General features: G+C 39.7%; 1 protein-coding gene across 2 annotated transcripts in view; it reads left to right on the top strand.

The window, feature by feature from the left end:
• LOC127646818 (sushi, nidogen and EGF-like domain-containing protein 1) overlaps nt 1–16,452 on the top strand; it is a 52,705-nt gene that overhangs the window by 17,061 nt on the left and 19,192 nt on the right. For both annotated transcript variants that reach the window (XM_052130721.1, XM_052130722.1), the window contains exons 2-16: nt 3,637–3,924; nt 4,079–4,219; nt 4,439–4,601; nt 4,683–4,808; nt 5,061–5,174; nt 5,583–5,696; nt 6,180–6,293; nt 6,534–6,584; nt 8,266–8,358; nt 9,751–9,882; nt 10,220–10,339; nt 10,529–10,645; nt 12,095–12,238; nt 13,349–13,522; nt 14,958–15,071. In XM_052130721.1, the coding sequence (XP_051986681.1) occupies nt 3,637–3,924; nt 4,079–4,219; nt 4,439–4,601; nt 4,683–4,808; nt 5,061–5,174; nt 5,583–5,696; nt 6,180–6,293; nt 6,534–6,584; nt 8,266–8,358; nt 9,751–9,882; nt 10,220–10,339; nt 10,529–10,645; nt 12,095–12,238; nt 13,349–13,522; nt 14,958–15,071 (2,005 nt within the window). The remainder of the gene's footprint in view (nt 1–3,636; nt 3,925–4,078; nt 4,220–4,438; nt 4,602–4,682; nt 4,809–5,060; nt 5,175–5,582; nt 5,697–6,179; nt 6,294–6,533; nt 6,585–8,265; nt 8,359–9,750; nt 9,883–10,219; nt 10,340–10,528; nt 10,646–12,094; nt 12,239–13,348; nt 13,523–14,957; nt 15,072–16,452) is intronic.

Here is a 16,452-nt window from a genome sequence, read left to right as displayed (position 1 = left end):
TGGAGAGAGCGACAGAAGGGGAACGTCTAGGTTACGTATGTAACCTCCGTTCCCCGATGGAGGGAACGAGACATTGTGTCTCCCCTGCCACGTCGCTGAGCCGAGCCCCTGTTGTGGCCGGACCATTTCCGGCTCCTCAGAAAAATCCTGAATGAACTCCCGTATTTGCGCCGCTTAAATACCCATATGTCCGGGGGCGGGACATGCAAATACTGGTTGCCAACTCTCATTGGCCTTTTTTCATAGTCCAGAGGTGAATATCGGTGCTCAAGAGAGACCCCTAGTGTCGCTTCTCTGACACAACGTCTCGTTCCCTCCATCGGGGAACGGAGGTTACATACGTAACCTAGACGGTTTCATGGCTCACTGAGAGCACATCTGCTAAAGCTCATCCTCAGCACTTCAACACTTCATGTTTGCATAACTACATCTTCAAGGGAATCTTCAACTTTGAGGGATTTTTCCTCGTTATCTCTTTTTCTTTCCTCTTTGCTCCTCTTCTACTCCTGCTTTTCCCATAAGTAGCACAAATATTATCTATGTGTGTGAGAACATATGTGTGATTTTGTTTGGAGCTTAGCATGTAATGCTTTATGTCAAGATAAGTCATATGTTACATTAGGCTTTAAGCTAATATTTGGACCCAATTCAATAGGGGCAACAACTAAAATGAATTTTCTCTACTTGCCATAACTTATTTATCCAAGCATGGTAAAAATCTTTGTATATTATTATAAGATATGAATGAACCCAATGCCATACAAAGGGTCATGGCTTGGCGCTCTGTGGAATGCCAGTCATGATAAAGAAACACACCAGAGCTGAACAAGGGCGTGGAGCAAGGGAAACAAAGTCAATCACACAAGCACATACACTTCAACATATTCATCAAATTACTAGGGAAGAGCAAGTAAAACATTTTTGCCAAGCTGATCTTTGGGCACCTCTTTATGGAAGGATTTGTTTTGGCATGGCTTTTCCCAGGTGAATGTTTATTTTAGTCTCAAAATTACTTACCTCCAAAGAAAATTCCCCTATGAAAACTTGTGATATATCGGGTGGGTATATACAGTATTTGAGAGTAAATGGTACAATGTAGACCTAGAAAGATATTGATATAAACTAATATAAAGAGTAAGAGATTAACCATATCCTCATTTGGTTTATAAACTTGCAATTATTAGAGCTGTGATGGATGATGGTATGTTACCATAGATTAGATCCACCTCCTCAAAGCTATTTTCCAGTTCTGTGATCTCATATGTCTGAAGTTCACATCCCAGATAATCTACCTGTTTGAATAAAGCTAGGTTTTCTTTTCATCACTTATTCTGTGGTTACATCCAATTACTCTATCCTATATTTAATAAGATACCAGGACATAGAGGAAAAGCATTAATTTTAACCTTTTCCATATGCTACTAATGATCAGAATGAATGCAAGCGCATATTACAGCACCATAGAATAATCACTAATGTAGTGTTTAGTGATATTTCACTGCTAATTTTGCAGCAATATACACAATTTCCATTCATTTCCCATGCACATTCCTGCTACTACTTTTCCACTACATGCACTGGTCAAAACACTGCTCTGCTTATTGGCTGTACAACTTTCCTTTCCCAGTTTGCTGCTTCTATCATTACCATGCAAGTTTAATACTGCGGCTAATTCTCAAGTGTTTTGGTCATCTGTGAAACATTCACTGTTAATGACACTTTGTTCCTGTCAATGGTTTGTATTGGTCAGTGAACTGTGCCTGCACTTTCCACCCTTCCATCTTTTCCATCTCTCCAGCTTCCCTCTTTTTGTCTTCTCATTCTCCTGATCTCATAGTGCTCCTTTAAATGACCCGAGAGTTGTGGCCCTGCAGGCTGCACTCTATTTCTCTATGTTAACCACACTATTGCCACAGCATGCTGATACAGAGAGGGGAAGACTGCAGTCGGCCAATTAACCAAGCACCCGAGTCAGGCCAAACAAAACTTCCTCTACTGTTTTTTACAGCAATGGCCTCCGAATTGTGGTTTCCATACACACGGGGAGGGGAGAAGAAATGCTATGCATCTAACATTGTGTTTGTTGCTATTGCCGCTGTCCAATTTTGTGGTGCACTGAGGGGACCGGGTAATTGGCATTGGTGAGTGAACACCTGGAGAGAAGTAAGATTTTGCAGGTGCACTTTTTATTCTAGCTCTGTTGCTGTAGTATGATTAACTGATATACATGGCATGTACAATTGTTATTGATAGGATTTCAAAAGCTAAGAAAAATCAGACAATATATTCAATTCATATTTTGCAAGGAAATAGAAAATATATATATATTTTTTATTTTCTCTCACTTTTTTTTTTGTTGCTAAATCTACATTTCATTTAGTCATTTAGCAGACGCTTTTATCCAAAGTGACTCACAAATGAGGATCAAAACAAGCAATTTGTCATCTAGTGTTCAATGTTACAGGAAAGAGTGGCAACTTCTATGTGTCACGATCCCTGGTTGTCTGTTCCGTTTTTTCCGTGTCACTGTCACCATGTTCCATTCTGTCATTGTGCGCACCTGACTCTCGTTTGTATCCTCATGTGTCTGTGTATTTAAACCCTGCCTGTTCCTCCATTACCTTGTCGATTGTTGAATGTTGATGTTCGCTCCCATGCCTGTCTTCCTGTGTTCCCAGTTCCTTTGTTTTGTTTTCATTTTGCCCATCGTGGTAGTTTCATTTGTTCATGTCTGTTTATTTCTATTCTTGTTAATTAAACCTGCACTTAGATCCAAACTCCTTGTCTGCCTCCGTCTGCATTCGTAACACTATGTCAGCCTAGCTGGACATTAATCACTGCAAACTCAGTCACCTGAGCAAAGCCAGTGTTGGGCTCTTTGGTTACTTTAGAGACAGTATAAAGTCCTAACCCTCTAAAACCACTTTTTGATCTGACAGTGGACAGGAGCCAGGGCAGGTGTGTCGGTGTCAAAAAGAGCTTTGGTTTTCACAGCTGCAAGACATGGATGTCTGGCAGTACAAGGCAGCTGTCTGTTCCCTGATGGAAATAGATATATCCACCACATGAGCCTGACTCACTCTTTCATCCTGCAACGCTACTGGTTACTGTAGAGTGTCAACACACTGCTGGACTCCTCAGCCTGACTCCCTTTATCCCCTAGTCAGCATATTCCAAAACATCATAACATACATCAGATTACTGTTCCAGAGAGTTCCTCACAAAGGTCATGGTCTCCACACAGGCCTTTCGCAATATAATCTACTGTAGGAGGCACCACAAGAAACTGAGTTTTTTGATTGATGTAGTCCTCCTGCTTGAAAAATCCTTGGAAAATCACTTTTCTGCATAATTTTGCTTTTTATTTGATTATTGGTTGGTCTATAATTTCTTGGCTTTGCAGTTCTTCTGAATAAACCAGCCCATTCTGTGTTGTCAGGTAAACACTAGTGTGGAAAGAATTTAATGGAGATGAAATATGTTATTTGCATAACTCAGAAAAAGAATGTCCAAACATGCTGCTCATGGTGTGGTAAAGCTTCAGCAATGGAATCAGGGAATGAGTGCCAGAGGTGAGATGAATGAAGCTGACTCTGCTAACTTTGAGCGTTTTCTTACTCTTGTTCTGTCCTCTAGGTCAACAATAATGGCCTGGTGTCATTCCTGAGGGAGGTGTCCCAGTTCACCCCTGTGGCATTCCCAATTGCTGGAGACCGAAGGGTGGTGGCTCCATTCTGGGCAGATGTAGACAATCGATTGGCAGGAAAAGTATTTTATAGGGAGAGCAAAGATCCTGCTATCCTGAGGAGAGCAACTGCAGACATTAGCCAGTACTTCCCAGAGTTTCCTATGTTTGTCACCACTTGGGTGCTAATTGCTACCTGGTACCAAGTCACATTTTTTGGTGGCAGTTCAATCACTCCGGTAACCACTTCACAATCTTCAAACTGACATAACCAAAACTGCATTTTGTATAATTGCATTATTAATACTACTTTAGAATACAATATAAATGGTAATAGTGAACACTGCATATTGGTGGTTGAGATTGTGACTTGCCTTCTGTTTTCTTCTAAAGGTGAATTCATTCCAAGTAGTGCTTATTACAGATGGTGAGCTCTCCTTCACCATCTTTCAGTACCACAATATTACCTGGACAACAGGGATGCATGTTACCAGTGGTGGTGATTTAGCAGGCCTGGGGGGCATAGCTGCACAGGTAAGGTCATTGCCTTTTCAACACCACCATTATGGATTTTAGTTATGATTGAATAAAAAAATAATCCATTCTGAAACATACACCTGTGTTTCCAAATGTCCTCTGAGACCTGTGGAATTTATACTGTCAGACAAAGAGCCAGTTCATTACTTATATTTACATGAATGTGAAAAGAAACCACTCTGAGAGAACTGTCCTCCCTTTCCCCTCTCTTCCTAGGCAGGTTTTAATGCTGGCGATGGGAGGCGCTATTTCAACATTCCAGGCTCTCGAACAGACGATATTGTAGAGGTTGAGACCACAACGAATGTGGGCTATCCTGGCCGTTGGGTGTTTCGTATTGATGATGCTCAGGTGCAAGTCGGCAGCTGCAATGACTCAGGTAAACCCCTAAAGAAAATTTTTTCAGGAAAATTCACACAGTATGATGACTGTAACCTCTCTTTTCTATTGTCCTCCTCAGCCTCTGTCTGCCCGAACTTGAGGCCTTGTCTTAATGGTGGCCGCTGCATTGACGACTGCATCACTGGCAATCCCTCTTTCACTTGCTCTTGTCTGGCTGGCTTCACTGGACGTAGGTGCCATATAGGTAAAGGAATGATGAAATCTTTCAATCCCTCACAGATTTTTACTCATCCTCCATGTTATTCCTCACCAGTTCATCTGTATGTAATACACATACAGTAGATCCAGTCCAACATTTAGCTGTGGTCATATCATTACCTTTTCCTGCAACCCCCTCCACTTTAGGATTCCATCATGTTTTCATTCCTGTGTGCACTTCTAATAAGAGTTACAAGTCATATCTAATGGCTTGTTGTTCTTTTATGTGTCTGTGTAGAGGTTGATGAGTGCTCCTCATATCCTTGTCAGAATGGGGGCACATGTGTGGACAATATCAACTTCTTCATATGCCTGTGTCTCGTGGGATTTACAGGGACAACATGTGAGACAGGTAAACTCTGCTTAATGTTTCAAAACATTCCAATAAACAAAAATTAAATAAGCCTTACATTATTTTGAAACATTTCAATAGTGCAAACTGAGCTCATGTTGGCTCTCTTGATCTTGATAAGAAGCTTGCTTTTCTCTTAATTCTCCAAGTTGGGTCAGGTGAGTTAAAATAGCTAAAACGTTACACAGATAAGCTCTTTTTTTGTGCTGTGGCCTCTCTCTTCAATGACTTTTTCCTCCTCTCCTCCCCTGATGCTCTGCTCACACTACAGCTTGCAGAGATGTATCAAACCTCTAATACCTTTCCCAGCCAGCAGTGCATACTTTCAGAGTGAGGGGAACTGTGTGGAGGATATATTAATCAGCTGAATAAATATTCAGTGTGTGTATATGTGTGTATTGACTGCAGACATAGACGAGTGCCAAGAAACCCCATGCCTCAATGGAGCACGGTGCATACAGGGTGTGGGCAAATTCACCTGTGAATGCCAGGCAGGTTACACAGGGCTCCTATGCGAGTTAGGTGAGTGTGGCTCTTGGGAGTGTCACTGAAAGGGTTGGGCTTTCCTTTTTTCCACATTAGGCCGACTGATGATACTGATGATAGTGTTAAGCACAGGCTAACTGTGAATGGAATTATATTCTCAGTTACCCCCCACCCCATTCTTTCATTTGGGGTCCAGTTTTATGTTCCAAATATTCAGAGCTCTCTGAGCAGTCCTTGATCTGTCTTTTTGAGAAACATCACTGAAATGACTGCCCTGCTTATCAAATTGGATATTTCACAGTAGAGGTTATTGATGAAACACAAGCTCAGCTGGGAAGTACACTGGAAACTAAACTACTGGCTTTTGCTCATCTTGAACCCTTGTTTCAACATAAGACTAGATTACTGTTAATACTAGACACATGTTAAACAAAACCATACACTAGCAAGAACTTTCATACGTAATGCCTTTCTCAAAGTGTCTGTACTGATAAATTAATCCTTTGTTTTTAAATCCAGACATGATTGAATGTGCATCCATGCCATGTTTGAATGGAGGTGTGTGTGAAGACCTGGTGAATAACTACACATGCACCTGTACAGCAAACTTCACTGGAATCCATTGTGAAACAGGTGGGCAAGTTCAACTCCCCAACTCTCTTCTGTGATTTTCTAAATGCCAGCCACAACATTATCTGGCCTTTGCAATGGGAACATTTTTAATTACAGAAGATGTTTACACAGCCATCCACTTATTTTTCTTTTTTTATTATTTGGCTTCCTGTAACATTTTCCATCTAGGACCAAAACAAAGAAATTGAAAAGATGCCTTTGTAATATCTGTACTATCTACTTTATTTTCCCCTAACACAGAGTTGGTTGTCATTGAAAAATCCTCTACTACTGATGCTGCAAATCAGACAGGTAAATAAATGTCCTTCGAGTTGTTGTTAATCTTTTCTAAAATACCTTTTTTGGTTCTTTAAAGACCAAATAAATTGTATATTTGACTTGAAACTCCATGTGATGGGGATGGATGTAATCTGCAAGTACATTGGCCCTGGAAACTATAACTGCACCTGCATCCCCGGCTACTACGGTGACAATTGTGAAGGTACAGTACTCTGCGCCTTTTTAACCACAGCAGCAACTCTCTTCAGGCTGTTGGGCAGGAACATGGCACAGAGGAAAGTGAGGCAGACAGCACCATCCCACAAGAATTTGGAGCGCTGCCTGAGAAGACCATGCAGCTGTGATGGATGAGCATAATTATCCAAACCTACACAACCTCACCCAGTTTACTGCTCAGACCTTGCAGCAAGTCGCTTGATGTTGTAAATAATTGCTTCATGGCACTTTTTATTACTTCACCAACAAGAGGAAGGGCTCCTGTCTAGACTTAAAAGGGCCTCTCTTTTATGAGACAATCCTAATGTTTGGAATTCACTTCCACTGCAACAAAGCAGGTGAGATGTCTTGGAAGTGCTGACATCCAACCACAAATCTCCAATGGCTGGGACTACTATGATGTACTACATTCCCATCCTCAATGAAGGAGATTCTGATTGCATAATGCCAATGCCACATCACATAATACGTTCACCTGTCACATTACTGTGCTGACTTTCCTCCTTTGGTCAATGTTGTTGTGATATCACACTGTGTATACCTTTGTGTTTGTTTTTTTCATGCTTTTGTAAAGGTAAGTGCATTTTTCTAATGAAAGGCAAGGTCTGCTCCCAGGGTCACTGTGTCAACTGCTCACTTTGTCCCCCTCCCTTGGTTTAATTGCACTCATGCAAGAGTATGTGAGCAATGGCAAATTCACACTACTCCTCACCCTTGAGCTGAAATAACTATCAACGCCTATATAGACTCTCTTAAATCTCCAGAATACCTTCCTGCCCGTCTGACTTGGAAAGTGTAATGGAAAAAGTAATGCGGTACTTCAAGGAAGAGGAGGTAGCAGCTCACAGGCAGAACCCAGGAGTGTCTAATAGGGCACAGAGATGAAAGACGCCAACCTTATAGACAACAAATTAACAATCTATTAATTGCCCTCAGGGTAACACATGTTTATCAAAAACATGTTCCATATTATCAGAAAAATAACACCCTCACGGAAGCCCCCTGGACTTCAAAAGGAAGCAATTTAGCAGTGATACAGCCATTTACTTTGATCCGCTGCTGCAATTACTGGGGAAAGAGGAAAATAAAAAATTTCCAATTTGTACAGCTAAGCCATATTGAATACCTACTTATGCAGCACACTATGAACTGTGTGGGAAAAGTTGTGGGAAAGACTGACCCATGAAAAAGTTAATAATGCACAAAAAATCCCTCCACAGTGCTAAACACACACACACACACACACACACACATAGATTGTAACATTCCCACACATGTGCTTCCTCTGTATTTACACTGCATGCCAATTTGACTGATGTGAAGAAAGAGCAGCATATTTGAGAATGGTTAGAATGTTTACTTCAGCACAGTAAAAACTACGTTGACCTCTTTCCAACTAACAGCAAGAGCATACGCAACTCTTACAGTCTCTCTTTGTCTGTCTCGTTCTCTCTACTTCACATTCAAATCCATACAGAGGAGTGTCCCTGTCAGAACGGAGGTGTTTGTGCTGATGTGAATGGCACCTGCGAATGTCCGACAGGCTTCACTGGACTCTACTGTCAGTTTGGTATGTATTAACTGCAAAGAAAACACTTTAATAAATTCTGTTTTTCTCAACCAAACCAAAGTTTGGGCTGTCCATTTTTATTCTCATGTACATAGTTTGTTGGTTAGACTCTTATACTGGTTTGCTGATATTTATTTAGAGGGATGCCATCTCCTTTATTTTTCCATGTGTAAAAGGTAGGGGTGTAAAGATTTGCTCTGACAATTATTTGATTCAATTACGATTCTTTACCTAATGATTACAATGCATCTTTAAATCTGAACTTTGGACATGATTAGATTTGATCTGATTAGATTATTTTGGAACTATTCATTTATTGGGAAATTACAAATTTTATGGAGATACAAAAGTCATATTAACATAATATATCATAATCGGGGAAGAAAGGAACAACAATTAACTTTAAATGGCCAGCTGAATGTAAAACGTTTTAAATAATGACAGAAAGTCTAAAGTCCTTTTCACACCGCAAACGACACAATCCCATTCATTTACGATGAGAGCACTGCGACTTCCGGTGACATCAGCTGCCGCAGCCATTGGCAACAGAGATCGCCATTTGAGGACATTTCAAATTTATGCAAATGACGAGTGACAGTTGCAAGCAACTACCAATGAGAGACAAGACAGTGGATCTTACATCACCCATCTGCTGTCAGTGGAGTGGAATGTTGAGATGGGAAAATTAACTTTTTCAATATTAACAGTGTTGACAACATGGCACGACATTGGCTAATTACGTTTCCTAGGAATCTAGCACTGGGAATGCCCACCTATCGCCAGTGGCTGACTTGAGAACGCACACTATTTGCGACAGATTGCAGAGTCTAGCAACACCAAGCTACAAAGTCGCTGGTGGTGTGATCGAGGCTCAACTCGGCAGCATCAATACCATCAATCCATCCATCCATTTTATCTTTGCGGGGTGAACTCAGCACCATAATCTTTTTTTATTTCCCTTCAATCTCGCACACTCCACTCCGTGTCAGTTCCGTGAAGGATTGTGTAATATGAGACGGTCACATTCATTATTAATATAGTAATGATAATCGATTATTACATTCTGTAATCGATGCATTAGAAAACAAATTTGACAGATCAATGCACCAAGATGCATTGATGCATTTTTACACCCCTGGTAAAAGGCTCCTCAAAACTTGGTTAAAAGTAATAAATATGGTGTTGCTAAGACATCATTCAGATTCAACAATATCAGTTGTAAAGTAAAGGTCACTGCTGCTGTATTGGTCACCTAACAAAACAGTATCCATCTCAAGAATTTGCACAACTATATGTTTCTTTCTAACACAATAGTGTTTCACAATGAATATTGGTAAATTTGTATTTTACAATTAATTTATAAATTCATGAACAATATATTTCACTCCTTAGAGGTAACACAAACACCCTGTATTAACGGCAGACCATGTCCTGATGGAGGCCCATGTTTAGAGTATGGTGGCACGTACCTCTGCACCTGCCAAACCAGTGCCGACTTTGACCACAAGGACTTCTACCCATATGGTAAGAGCCCTGGACAGCTGTAAAGGGAGGGTCATGTCCTGCACACAGTCTCCATGACAAATAAGCAAATACTGTGCCAGGTTGTCAGGATGTCAAATGTTGCCAAAGCAATGCAGATGTTATGTTGAGGAAATGAGGAAAGAAAGATGTATTTATATGTTGACATAACATGCAGGTAATGTTTCAACTAGGCCATTAAAATACACAGAGGATCTATGCTGCGGTGTGCATTTAAATAAAATAATTCCAGCACACGCAAATAAAAGTTACTAGTGAGCAGTGAAAACAATCACCTGGTGTGAGGGAACGTGGTGAAGTTGGTGTGTGTGTTTTTCAGTACAGCCCCGATCAGCCTGCGATTCCTCACCGTGTCAGAATGGAGGGTATTGCTATGAGCGAGACGGAGGCTACATCTGTGAGTGCAAGCATGGTTTCAGAGGCAAGCATTGTGAAAGAGGTATGTTAGATTGGCCATCCTTGTTCATATATTGTCTTTGCATGCTTACATCAAAAGGAAGTCAGATCCTTAATAATTCGATCATTTTATATCATGGTGTGTAATGCACCACATATCCTTTCAGCTACCATTTGCCTTTTTGCAGGTACATACAGCTTTTTTCAGATGTATTGCTTTTTTTCCCCTCAGTCAGATTAAGTATCTGTGCCTCTAGTCCCTGTCGTAATGGAGGCTCTTGTAAAGAAGAAGCTGACACCTACCGGTGCGTGTGTCCCTACCGCTTTACAGGGAAACACTGCGAAGTGGGTGAGTATTTAGTGTCAAAAATGTTGTTCACCCATACTTAAAATTCTATCATAATCTCTTATGCGGAAACAAAAAAGGAGATGTTTTAATGAATATTGAAGCCTGTGTTTTCAAGACAATAAGTAGCTCTCCAGCACTGCAACAAAAGAATGATACCCAAGTCGTGAACTTGCATTCTGAATTGAATGTGATGAGAGAAAAGGAGCGTGTGCCTCAAAATTCAACAAAAACAACACGTCTTTCTATTACATTGTGTAGGGCTGAATGATCCATCAAAATTAGACCTTATTTGAATATTAAACCACAAAGGGCTGTGATTTAATCAAACAGCTGCTCATGCGCTGCTCAATTTTGAGCACACGTTAAGCTGTTCTGGGCTTGCTCAGTGAATTTCATCTTGTGCACAGAATTACAGATGTGTCGCATTCGATTCAGTTTGGAAATGTGGGCTGAGCTCGTTATATTTACAGCACTCAAAATTTACTTTAATTGGCCACAACAACTTACTAAACAAATCTAAAACAACCCTATGGCAGAAGAGGAAAGCATCTTGAGGGTCTAACCAGATCCCATGGCATTTCAACGTTAAGAAACAATCAGAGAAATATTACTTGTATAATAAAAATCAATTATACAATATTAAAGTTGACTAGGTTCCAAAAAGCAATGAGGAAATAGTGTGCCCCATCACAAGGTCTTATGAATCCTTGATTCTGTTAAACAGTGTTGTTCTCTGTTTATATGACATGTGTAGCTAGCTACAGATACATTTTTGCAATAATTTCTTTGTTATTGAATACATTTAAATATTAAATGTTACTGTATTAGTCAATGTATTCATATTATTTATTCAAACAATGTCTTTGATACAAAGAGACTTGTTAGCTGACAAGTGTAAGTTAAGAGTGCAAGCATATTACAGTCTTAGCCAGCAGTGAGCAACTAGTGGATGTCACAGTCCTCATTCACCCTTCCTCTGCACTTTTCTGGTCAAATGGAATAAGAGTCTAATCTGCTTTTCTTCATGTTTGGAAAATGGCATTTCCGCGCACAGAGTGCCATAAAACGCTGCAAAGAAAGCAGTTATTCAAAAGCCAAGAGGCTTTTCATCTCTGGATTTTCATTATCCCAACTTTGTCCCACATTAAAGTTGTGCAACTGCTTGGCCTTGTGAAACGATCCAATTTGCTGGAGTTTGTTCAACTCTTGGATTCCTCATATGTAGGAAAAAACAACTTAACCTGGCACATGCATGGAAAGCTGTTTCTCTCTTTCTCGTGCTACTGTAATGATCAATGATTTCTCACACATGTTGACCTTGTACAGAGGCACACACATAATCATATTTTCTTTTTAACCCCTTAAGAGTACATTTGCAAATGCACACTATATATAAGCATAAACACATGAACATTAAACTCTTTTAACCATCCAATGTTTTTTGTTTAGGAAAGCCTGACCCTTGTGCTTCCAGTCCCTGTCTGAATGGGGGAACTTGTTTCCACTACATTGGTAAATACAAATGTGAGTGCTCCCCATCCTTCATAGGAAGACACTGCGAGATCAACAGGGGATCCAATCCGGCTTTGGAAGGTAATCAAACTCTGTTTTCACCTCCCATTAGTTACACTGAGCTGTTCGCTAACACAACAGGAATCAGGTGCTCGCACAAGCTCTTTAAATTTACGGTGGTCACTATTCATTCATTTAAGTGTAATTGATAGGCATGTTAGGAGGAGAACAGCAGTCATCCATCTTCATTCGTATGATGCCAGGAAGAAGCAGCAGGTGCCAGTTCCTGCTGTAGAGCGGGGTTGTGTCTCACCTCCCCAGAGATTGAGCTGGATAAAGTCCTCAGTGCATTTGATTCTTTCTCTGAACAGAGGTTATAACTCTGCTGTGTCAGGTCCCCATGTTACTGCTGGTTCTACAAGGTTTTCCATGAGGTGGGGTTAAATTTGTTTCCTGCTGTTCCATGATAGTTTGAAATACAATCCCCTTGTCACCTAAAACATTTCACAATAAGAATGTTTTTACAGCTTCTCTCTCTATTTATGGATCTGCTCATGGTTGTAAATGTGGCCATGTGGATTAGGTAAAGTGAGACTGGTTGGTTCTTTATGTTTTAAGGAAAAGCAATAATTTATTTTGAAAAGGAGAAAGAGACATATCTTTTGCTGTCTCTGCTCAATGGGTTTTGCTTCATAGTGTTTGATAGTTTTTTTTTGTTTAATGCTGCAAAATGATTATATCGCTTTGTCAGTGGGGTTCCTCTGTAAGTGTTGTAAAAATATGGTTATTATTTGAAACATTGTGTTTATTAAAAGATGCACTGGGCCAGATTATTCAGATTGGTCATTCATTTTTGACAATTATGTTGGGGCAAATGTTTTAAGTTCTCTACATGTGAATGAACTTCATTAATGCAAGTTACATTCCTTTTGGGTGCTTTGGTTGGATTAATTACATGAGCTGCTTCAGTGTTTTCTTGTATTTTTTGTTGTAATGATGGAAAATAACTTAAAAACAAAGTAAACATTCTTATATTAGAATTGGTGTTTCTGTTTATGATTAATAAACCTGTATCACTGCAAATGATTGATGATCCATTAAAAGGGAAAAACATGATTCATTTGTAATAAAGAGGGGTTCTTTCATTGCCTGTAAATGACACCTTCTCTGTTTACTTTGTGCACACTGCAGATTTGGACTGTGGCCCCCCTGTTAAACTCAAGCATGCAGAAGTGCAATATTCCACCACTACCTCAGGCTCCACAGCTCTTTATGCATGCCACCCAGGCTACAATCCCCTCCCCAGGGCCACCCAGAGCATTTGCAGCAGCCAGGGGTCTTGGAGCCAGCCTCCTGTCTGTGAAGGTTAGTGGAAGCTTACTGTATATTCAAAACCCTCGTTGCCTAAGTTCAATCAAGAGGCATCAACCTTGCCGCCCTGAAACTGCCTTTCAAAAATGGTTGGTTGGTTTGGAATGCTGGGAAGAAGATTCTATTGTATGTCAAACAAGGAGAACATAAACTCTAAAATAAATTGTAGTTGGAAACCAAGTTACATAATATTTGTTAAATTGGAACACTGCAAAAAATGATTTTCTAGACAAGTATTTTTGTCTTGTTTTCCCATCTGCCAATGGGGTAAGCTAAATAAACTTGTTTTCTCTTTAAATTAAGTTTATTTTGCTTACCCCATTGGCAGATTTTTTTTTTCTTGTTTTGAGTCTAAAGTTTACTAAATTTAGTCAGATTTAGCTTAAAACAAGACTTCATTTCTTATCCCATTTTGCTTAACAAGTAAATAAATCATGTTTTAAGAAAGTCTTAATCATTTTTTGCAGTGAATCTGGAATCGTCTCTCACTCCATGATTGCTAAGATTGCTACACAATAGCTGAGAAATAGAGTTCAGCTAACAGCTTCAGTATTAAGACTTATCACAAATAAAGAGTCGCAACACACAAAAGAATCAAACAAGCTCAGGGCACCTGATACAAGTTTCAAAGTTGTGAGGAGACAAACTTTCAACATCGTGGAGGAGAGATCGCTTTCTGTGTCTGTGTCAAAATAAGAAACTGACATCCTCCATGTTTTCTCTCCAACAACAAAACACTTGAACGTGAGTAAAATACTTGTAGGATAATTCCGATAGCATGTATGGCAGCATCACTCCACGATCGGAGCAGATTACTATTACACTACAGCTGAGGAAAAAAGTTAAACTAACTACTGCAGTATTACTGTTCTTCACTAAATGGTAATCACACTCTCAGTCTCTCTCTCTCTCTCTCTCTCTCTCTCTCTCGCTCTCTCTCACACACACACACACACATCCTTGTTTCTCCAATAACTTGTTAGAAAAAGCCCAAGCTTTTGTTAGTTGTGCTAAAGAGAAGTTTTCGAAATTAAATACTTGGGTGCATCTTCCGAACTAGCAAAGGCAGATCCTGAATCCATGGTGGAAGTAAGTAGTTCCACTCACAAGCGTTTTTTTTTTTTGGGACAGTCTTTTGTTTTTGTTTTTCCCTACTTTATTTATTTATATACCTGTTCGTTGATCTGTTGTATAAAAGCAATATCAAACTCGCAATCATGCTGTATTGTCAGCACAGAAGTGATTACCTGCATCACTTAGCTCGACATACAGCAGTCTTGCTCTGGTGATACTGCTTTATTAACATGCAGTGTTGGTTCTTGGAATTTCAGTGTGAATCTGGGTCACTCTGTTTTCATGAAGCATTCTGATTTTATGTGCTGTGATATACAGTATATGTTAATAACTTAAACCATGTGTTTCTCCTCAGAGATAAATGAGTGTTTGTCTCAGCCATGTATGAATGGGGGAACTTGTCGTGACAGGGTTGCCTCCTACCTGTGTGAGTGCGAGGATGGTTTTACTGGCCAGCGCTGTCAGACAGGTAGCTCACTGCACATTTCTTGTTCATTCTTTACCACATAAATAAATATTTTGATGTTATACTTTATTAGCTCTGTTCCAAAAGCTAGTGAGCTGCCTCCAAAGGCATCATTTTATGGTATCATTGATGCACACCTGATGCAAAGCCTGTGGAGCGTAACAGTGCCCACCACTTTTTTGGGGGGTTCCGGAAGTATTTTTTCCCCATTCATTTTTTGCATAAATCCATAAAGGAGTTGTAAGCCATGAACCAAACCAACCAGCTCCGAGATTAATCAGAACATTACAAACTTTGTTTTAAGCAAAAGTATTTGAAAATTGGACAAAAAGACATTGATATGAGACTGTGTACTTACCGTCTTTCATAAGGGAACGGACGACAATCGCGAATGACGTAGTCAAATTAAAAATTATGGAAAATATAAAACTTGATTTTTGAATGTTTATTATAAGTATAAAAACAATATATTTTGCATGTATTGATGCAAAATATATTTTGATATGTAGAAATATACAAGTAGTTTAATGGTTGAAGAGAAATATACTCTGTTAAGTCATTCACAGTACATCATGGGAGTGGGCAATTGCTCCTGGGCTTGTTTTGCAGGCTTTGTTGGTTGCGGTTTCTGATTGGAAAAGCTTTCTTTGCTGGACCCTGGGTTATGTAGTTGTTCACCAGGACTTCTGCTATCAAACATGATTTTTAGTTGAAATATCGCAGACTGATGGCTTCAATGAAAACATATACCATTGATGAACAACCTCGGAGCTCATGATAAGTCTGTCTTTAAATGTTTATATTTTTTCTATGGAAAATATTTATGCGATTTTTACTTCCGAAACCAGACTTTTGTTCTCTATTTTTTTTTGTACTTAATTAGGATGCCTCCTCAGATGCCGTATTTTGGCAAAATTCAAATGCAGCTTTGTATGCATCCTTTATAGAGAAGGCAATCCCAAATTGCACGGTGTTGAACTCAGTGAAAAAATAAATCCAAGATATACTTATAATACATTCAATACTGAATGGTATCGATAAAAATAGTTTAAAATAATAGAAAACTATTATATTTTTCCCCAAAATGTGTGTGCCATGTCCAAATTTATGCTCATTTGAGTATTGCATTGTTCCTTTCACATTACCTGTATTGAAATCAATTGTGTGTCGAATCTTCCATGTGTTTCTCTGATGGAGAGCTATTTGTGTGGTGCACAGAGTTGCCACCTATGTACAGGTTCCAAATCAGCAACTAATGAGGATCCATGTCATATGCCTAGGCAGGAGGCAACCAGGGTTATCTGGCATAATGGGCATTTTCCCAGTGGGCCGACGCACTTGGGGTCGATCAGGGGTGGACTGGCCATCGGGAGAACCGAGCCGG

Source organism: Xyrauchen texanus, chromosome 7, assembly GCF_025860055.1.
Source record: "Xyrauchen texanus isolate HMW12.3.18 chromosome 7, RBS_HiC_50CHRs, whole genome shotgun sequence".
In the NCBI taxonomy this organism is placed as follows: domain Eukaryota; kingdom Metazoa; phylum Chordata; class Actinopteri; order Cypriniformes; family Catostomidae; genus Xyrauchen; species Xyrauchen texanus.
The sequence above is the reverse complement of the archived record's forward strand: the minus strand, read 5'-3'. Positions and strand labels throughout refer to the sequence as shown.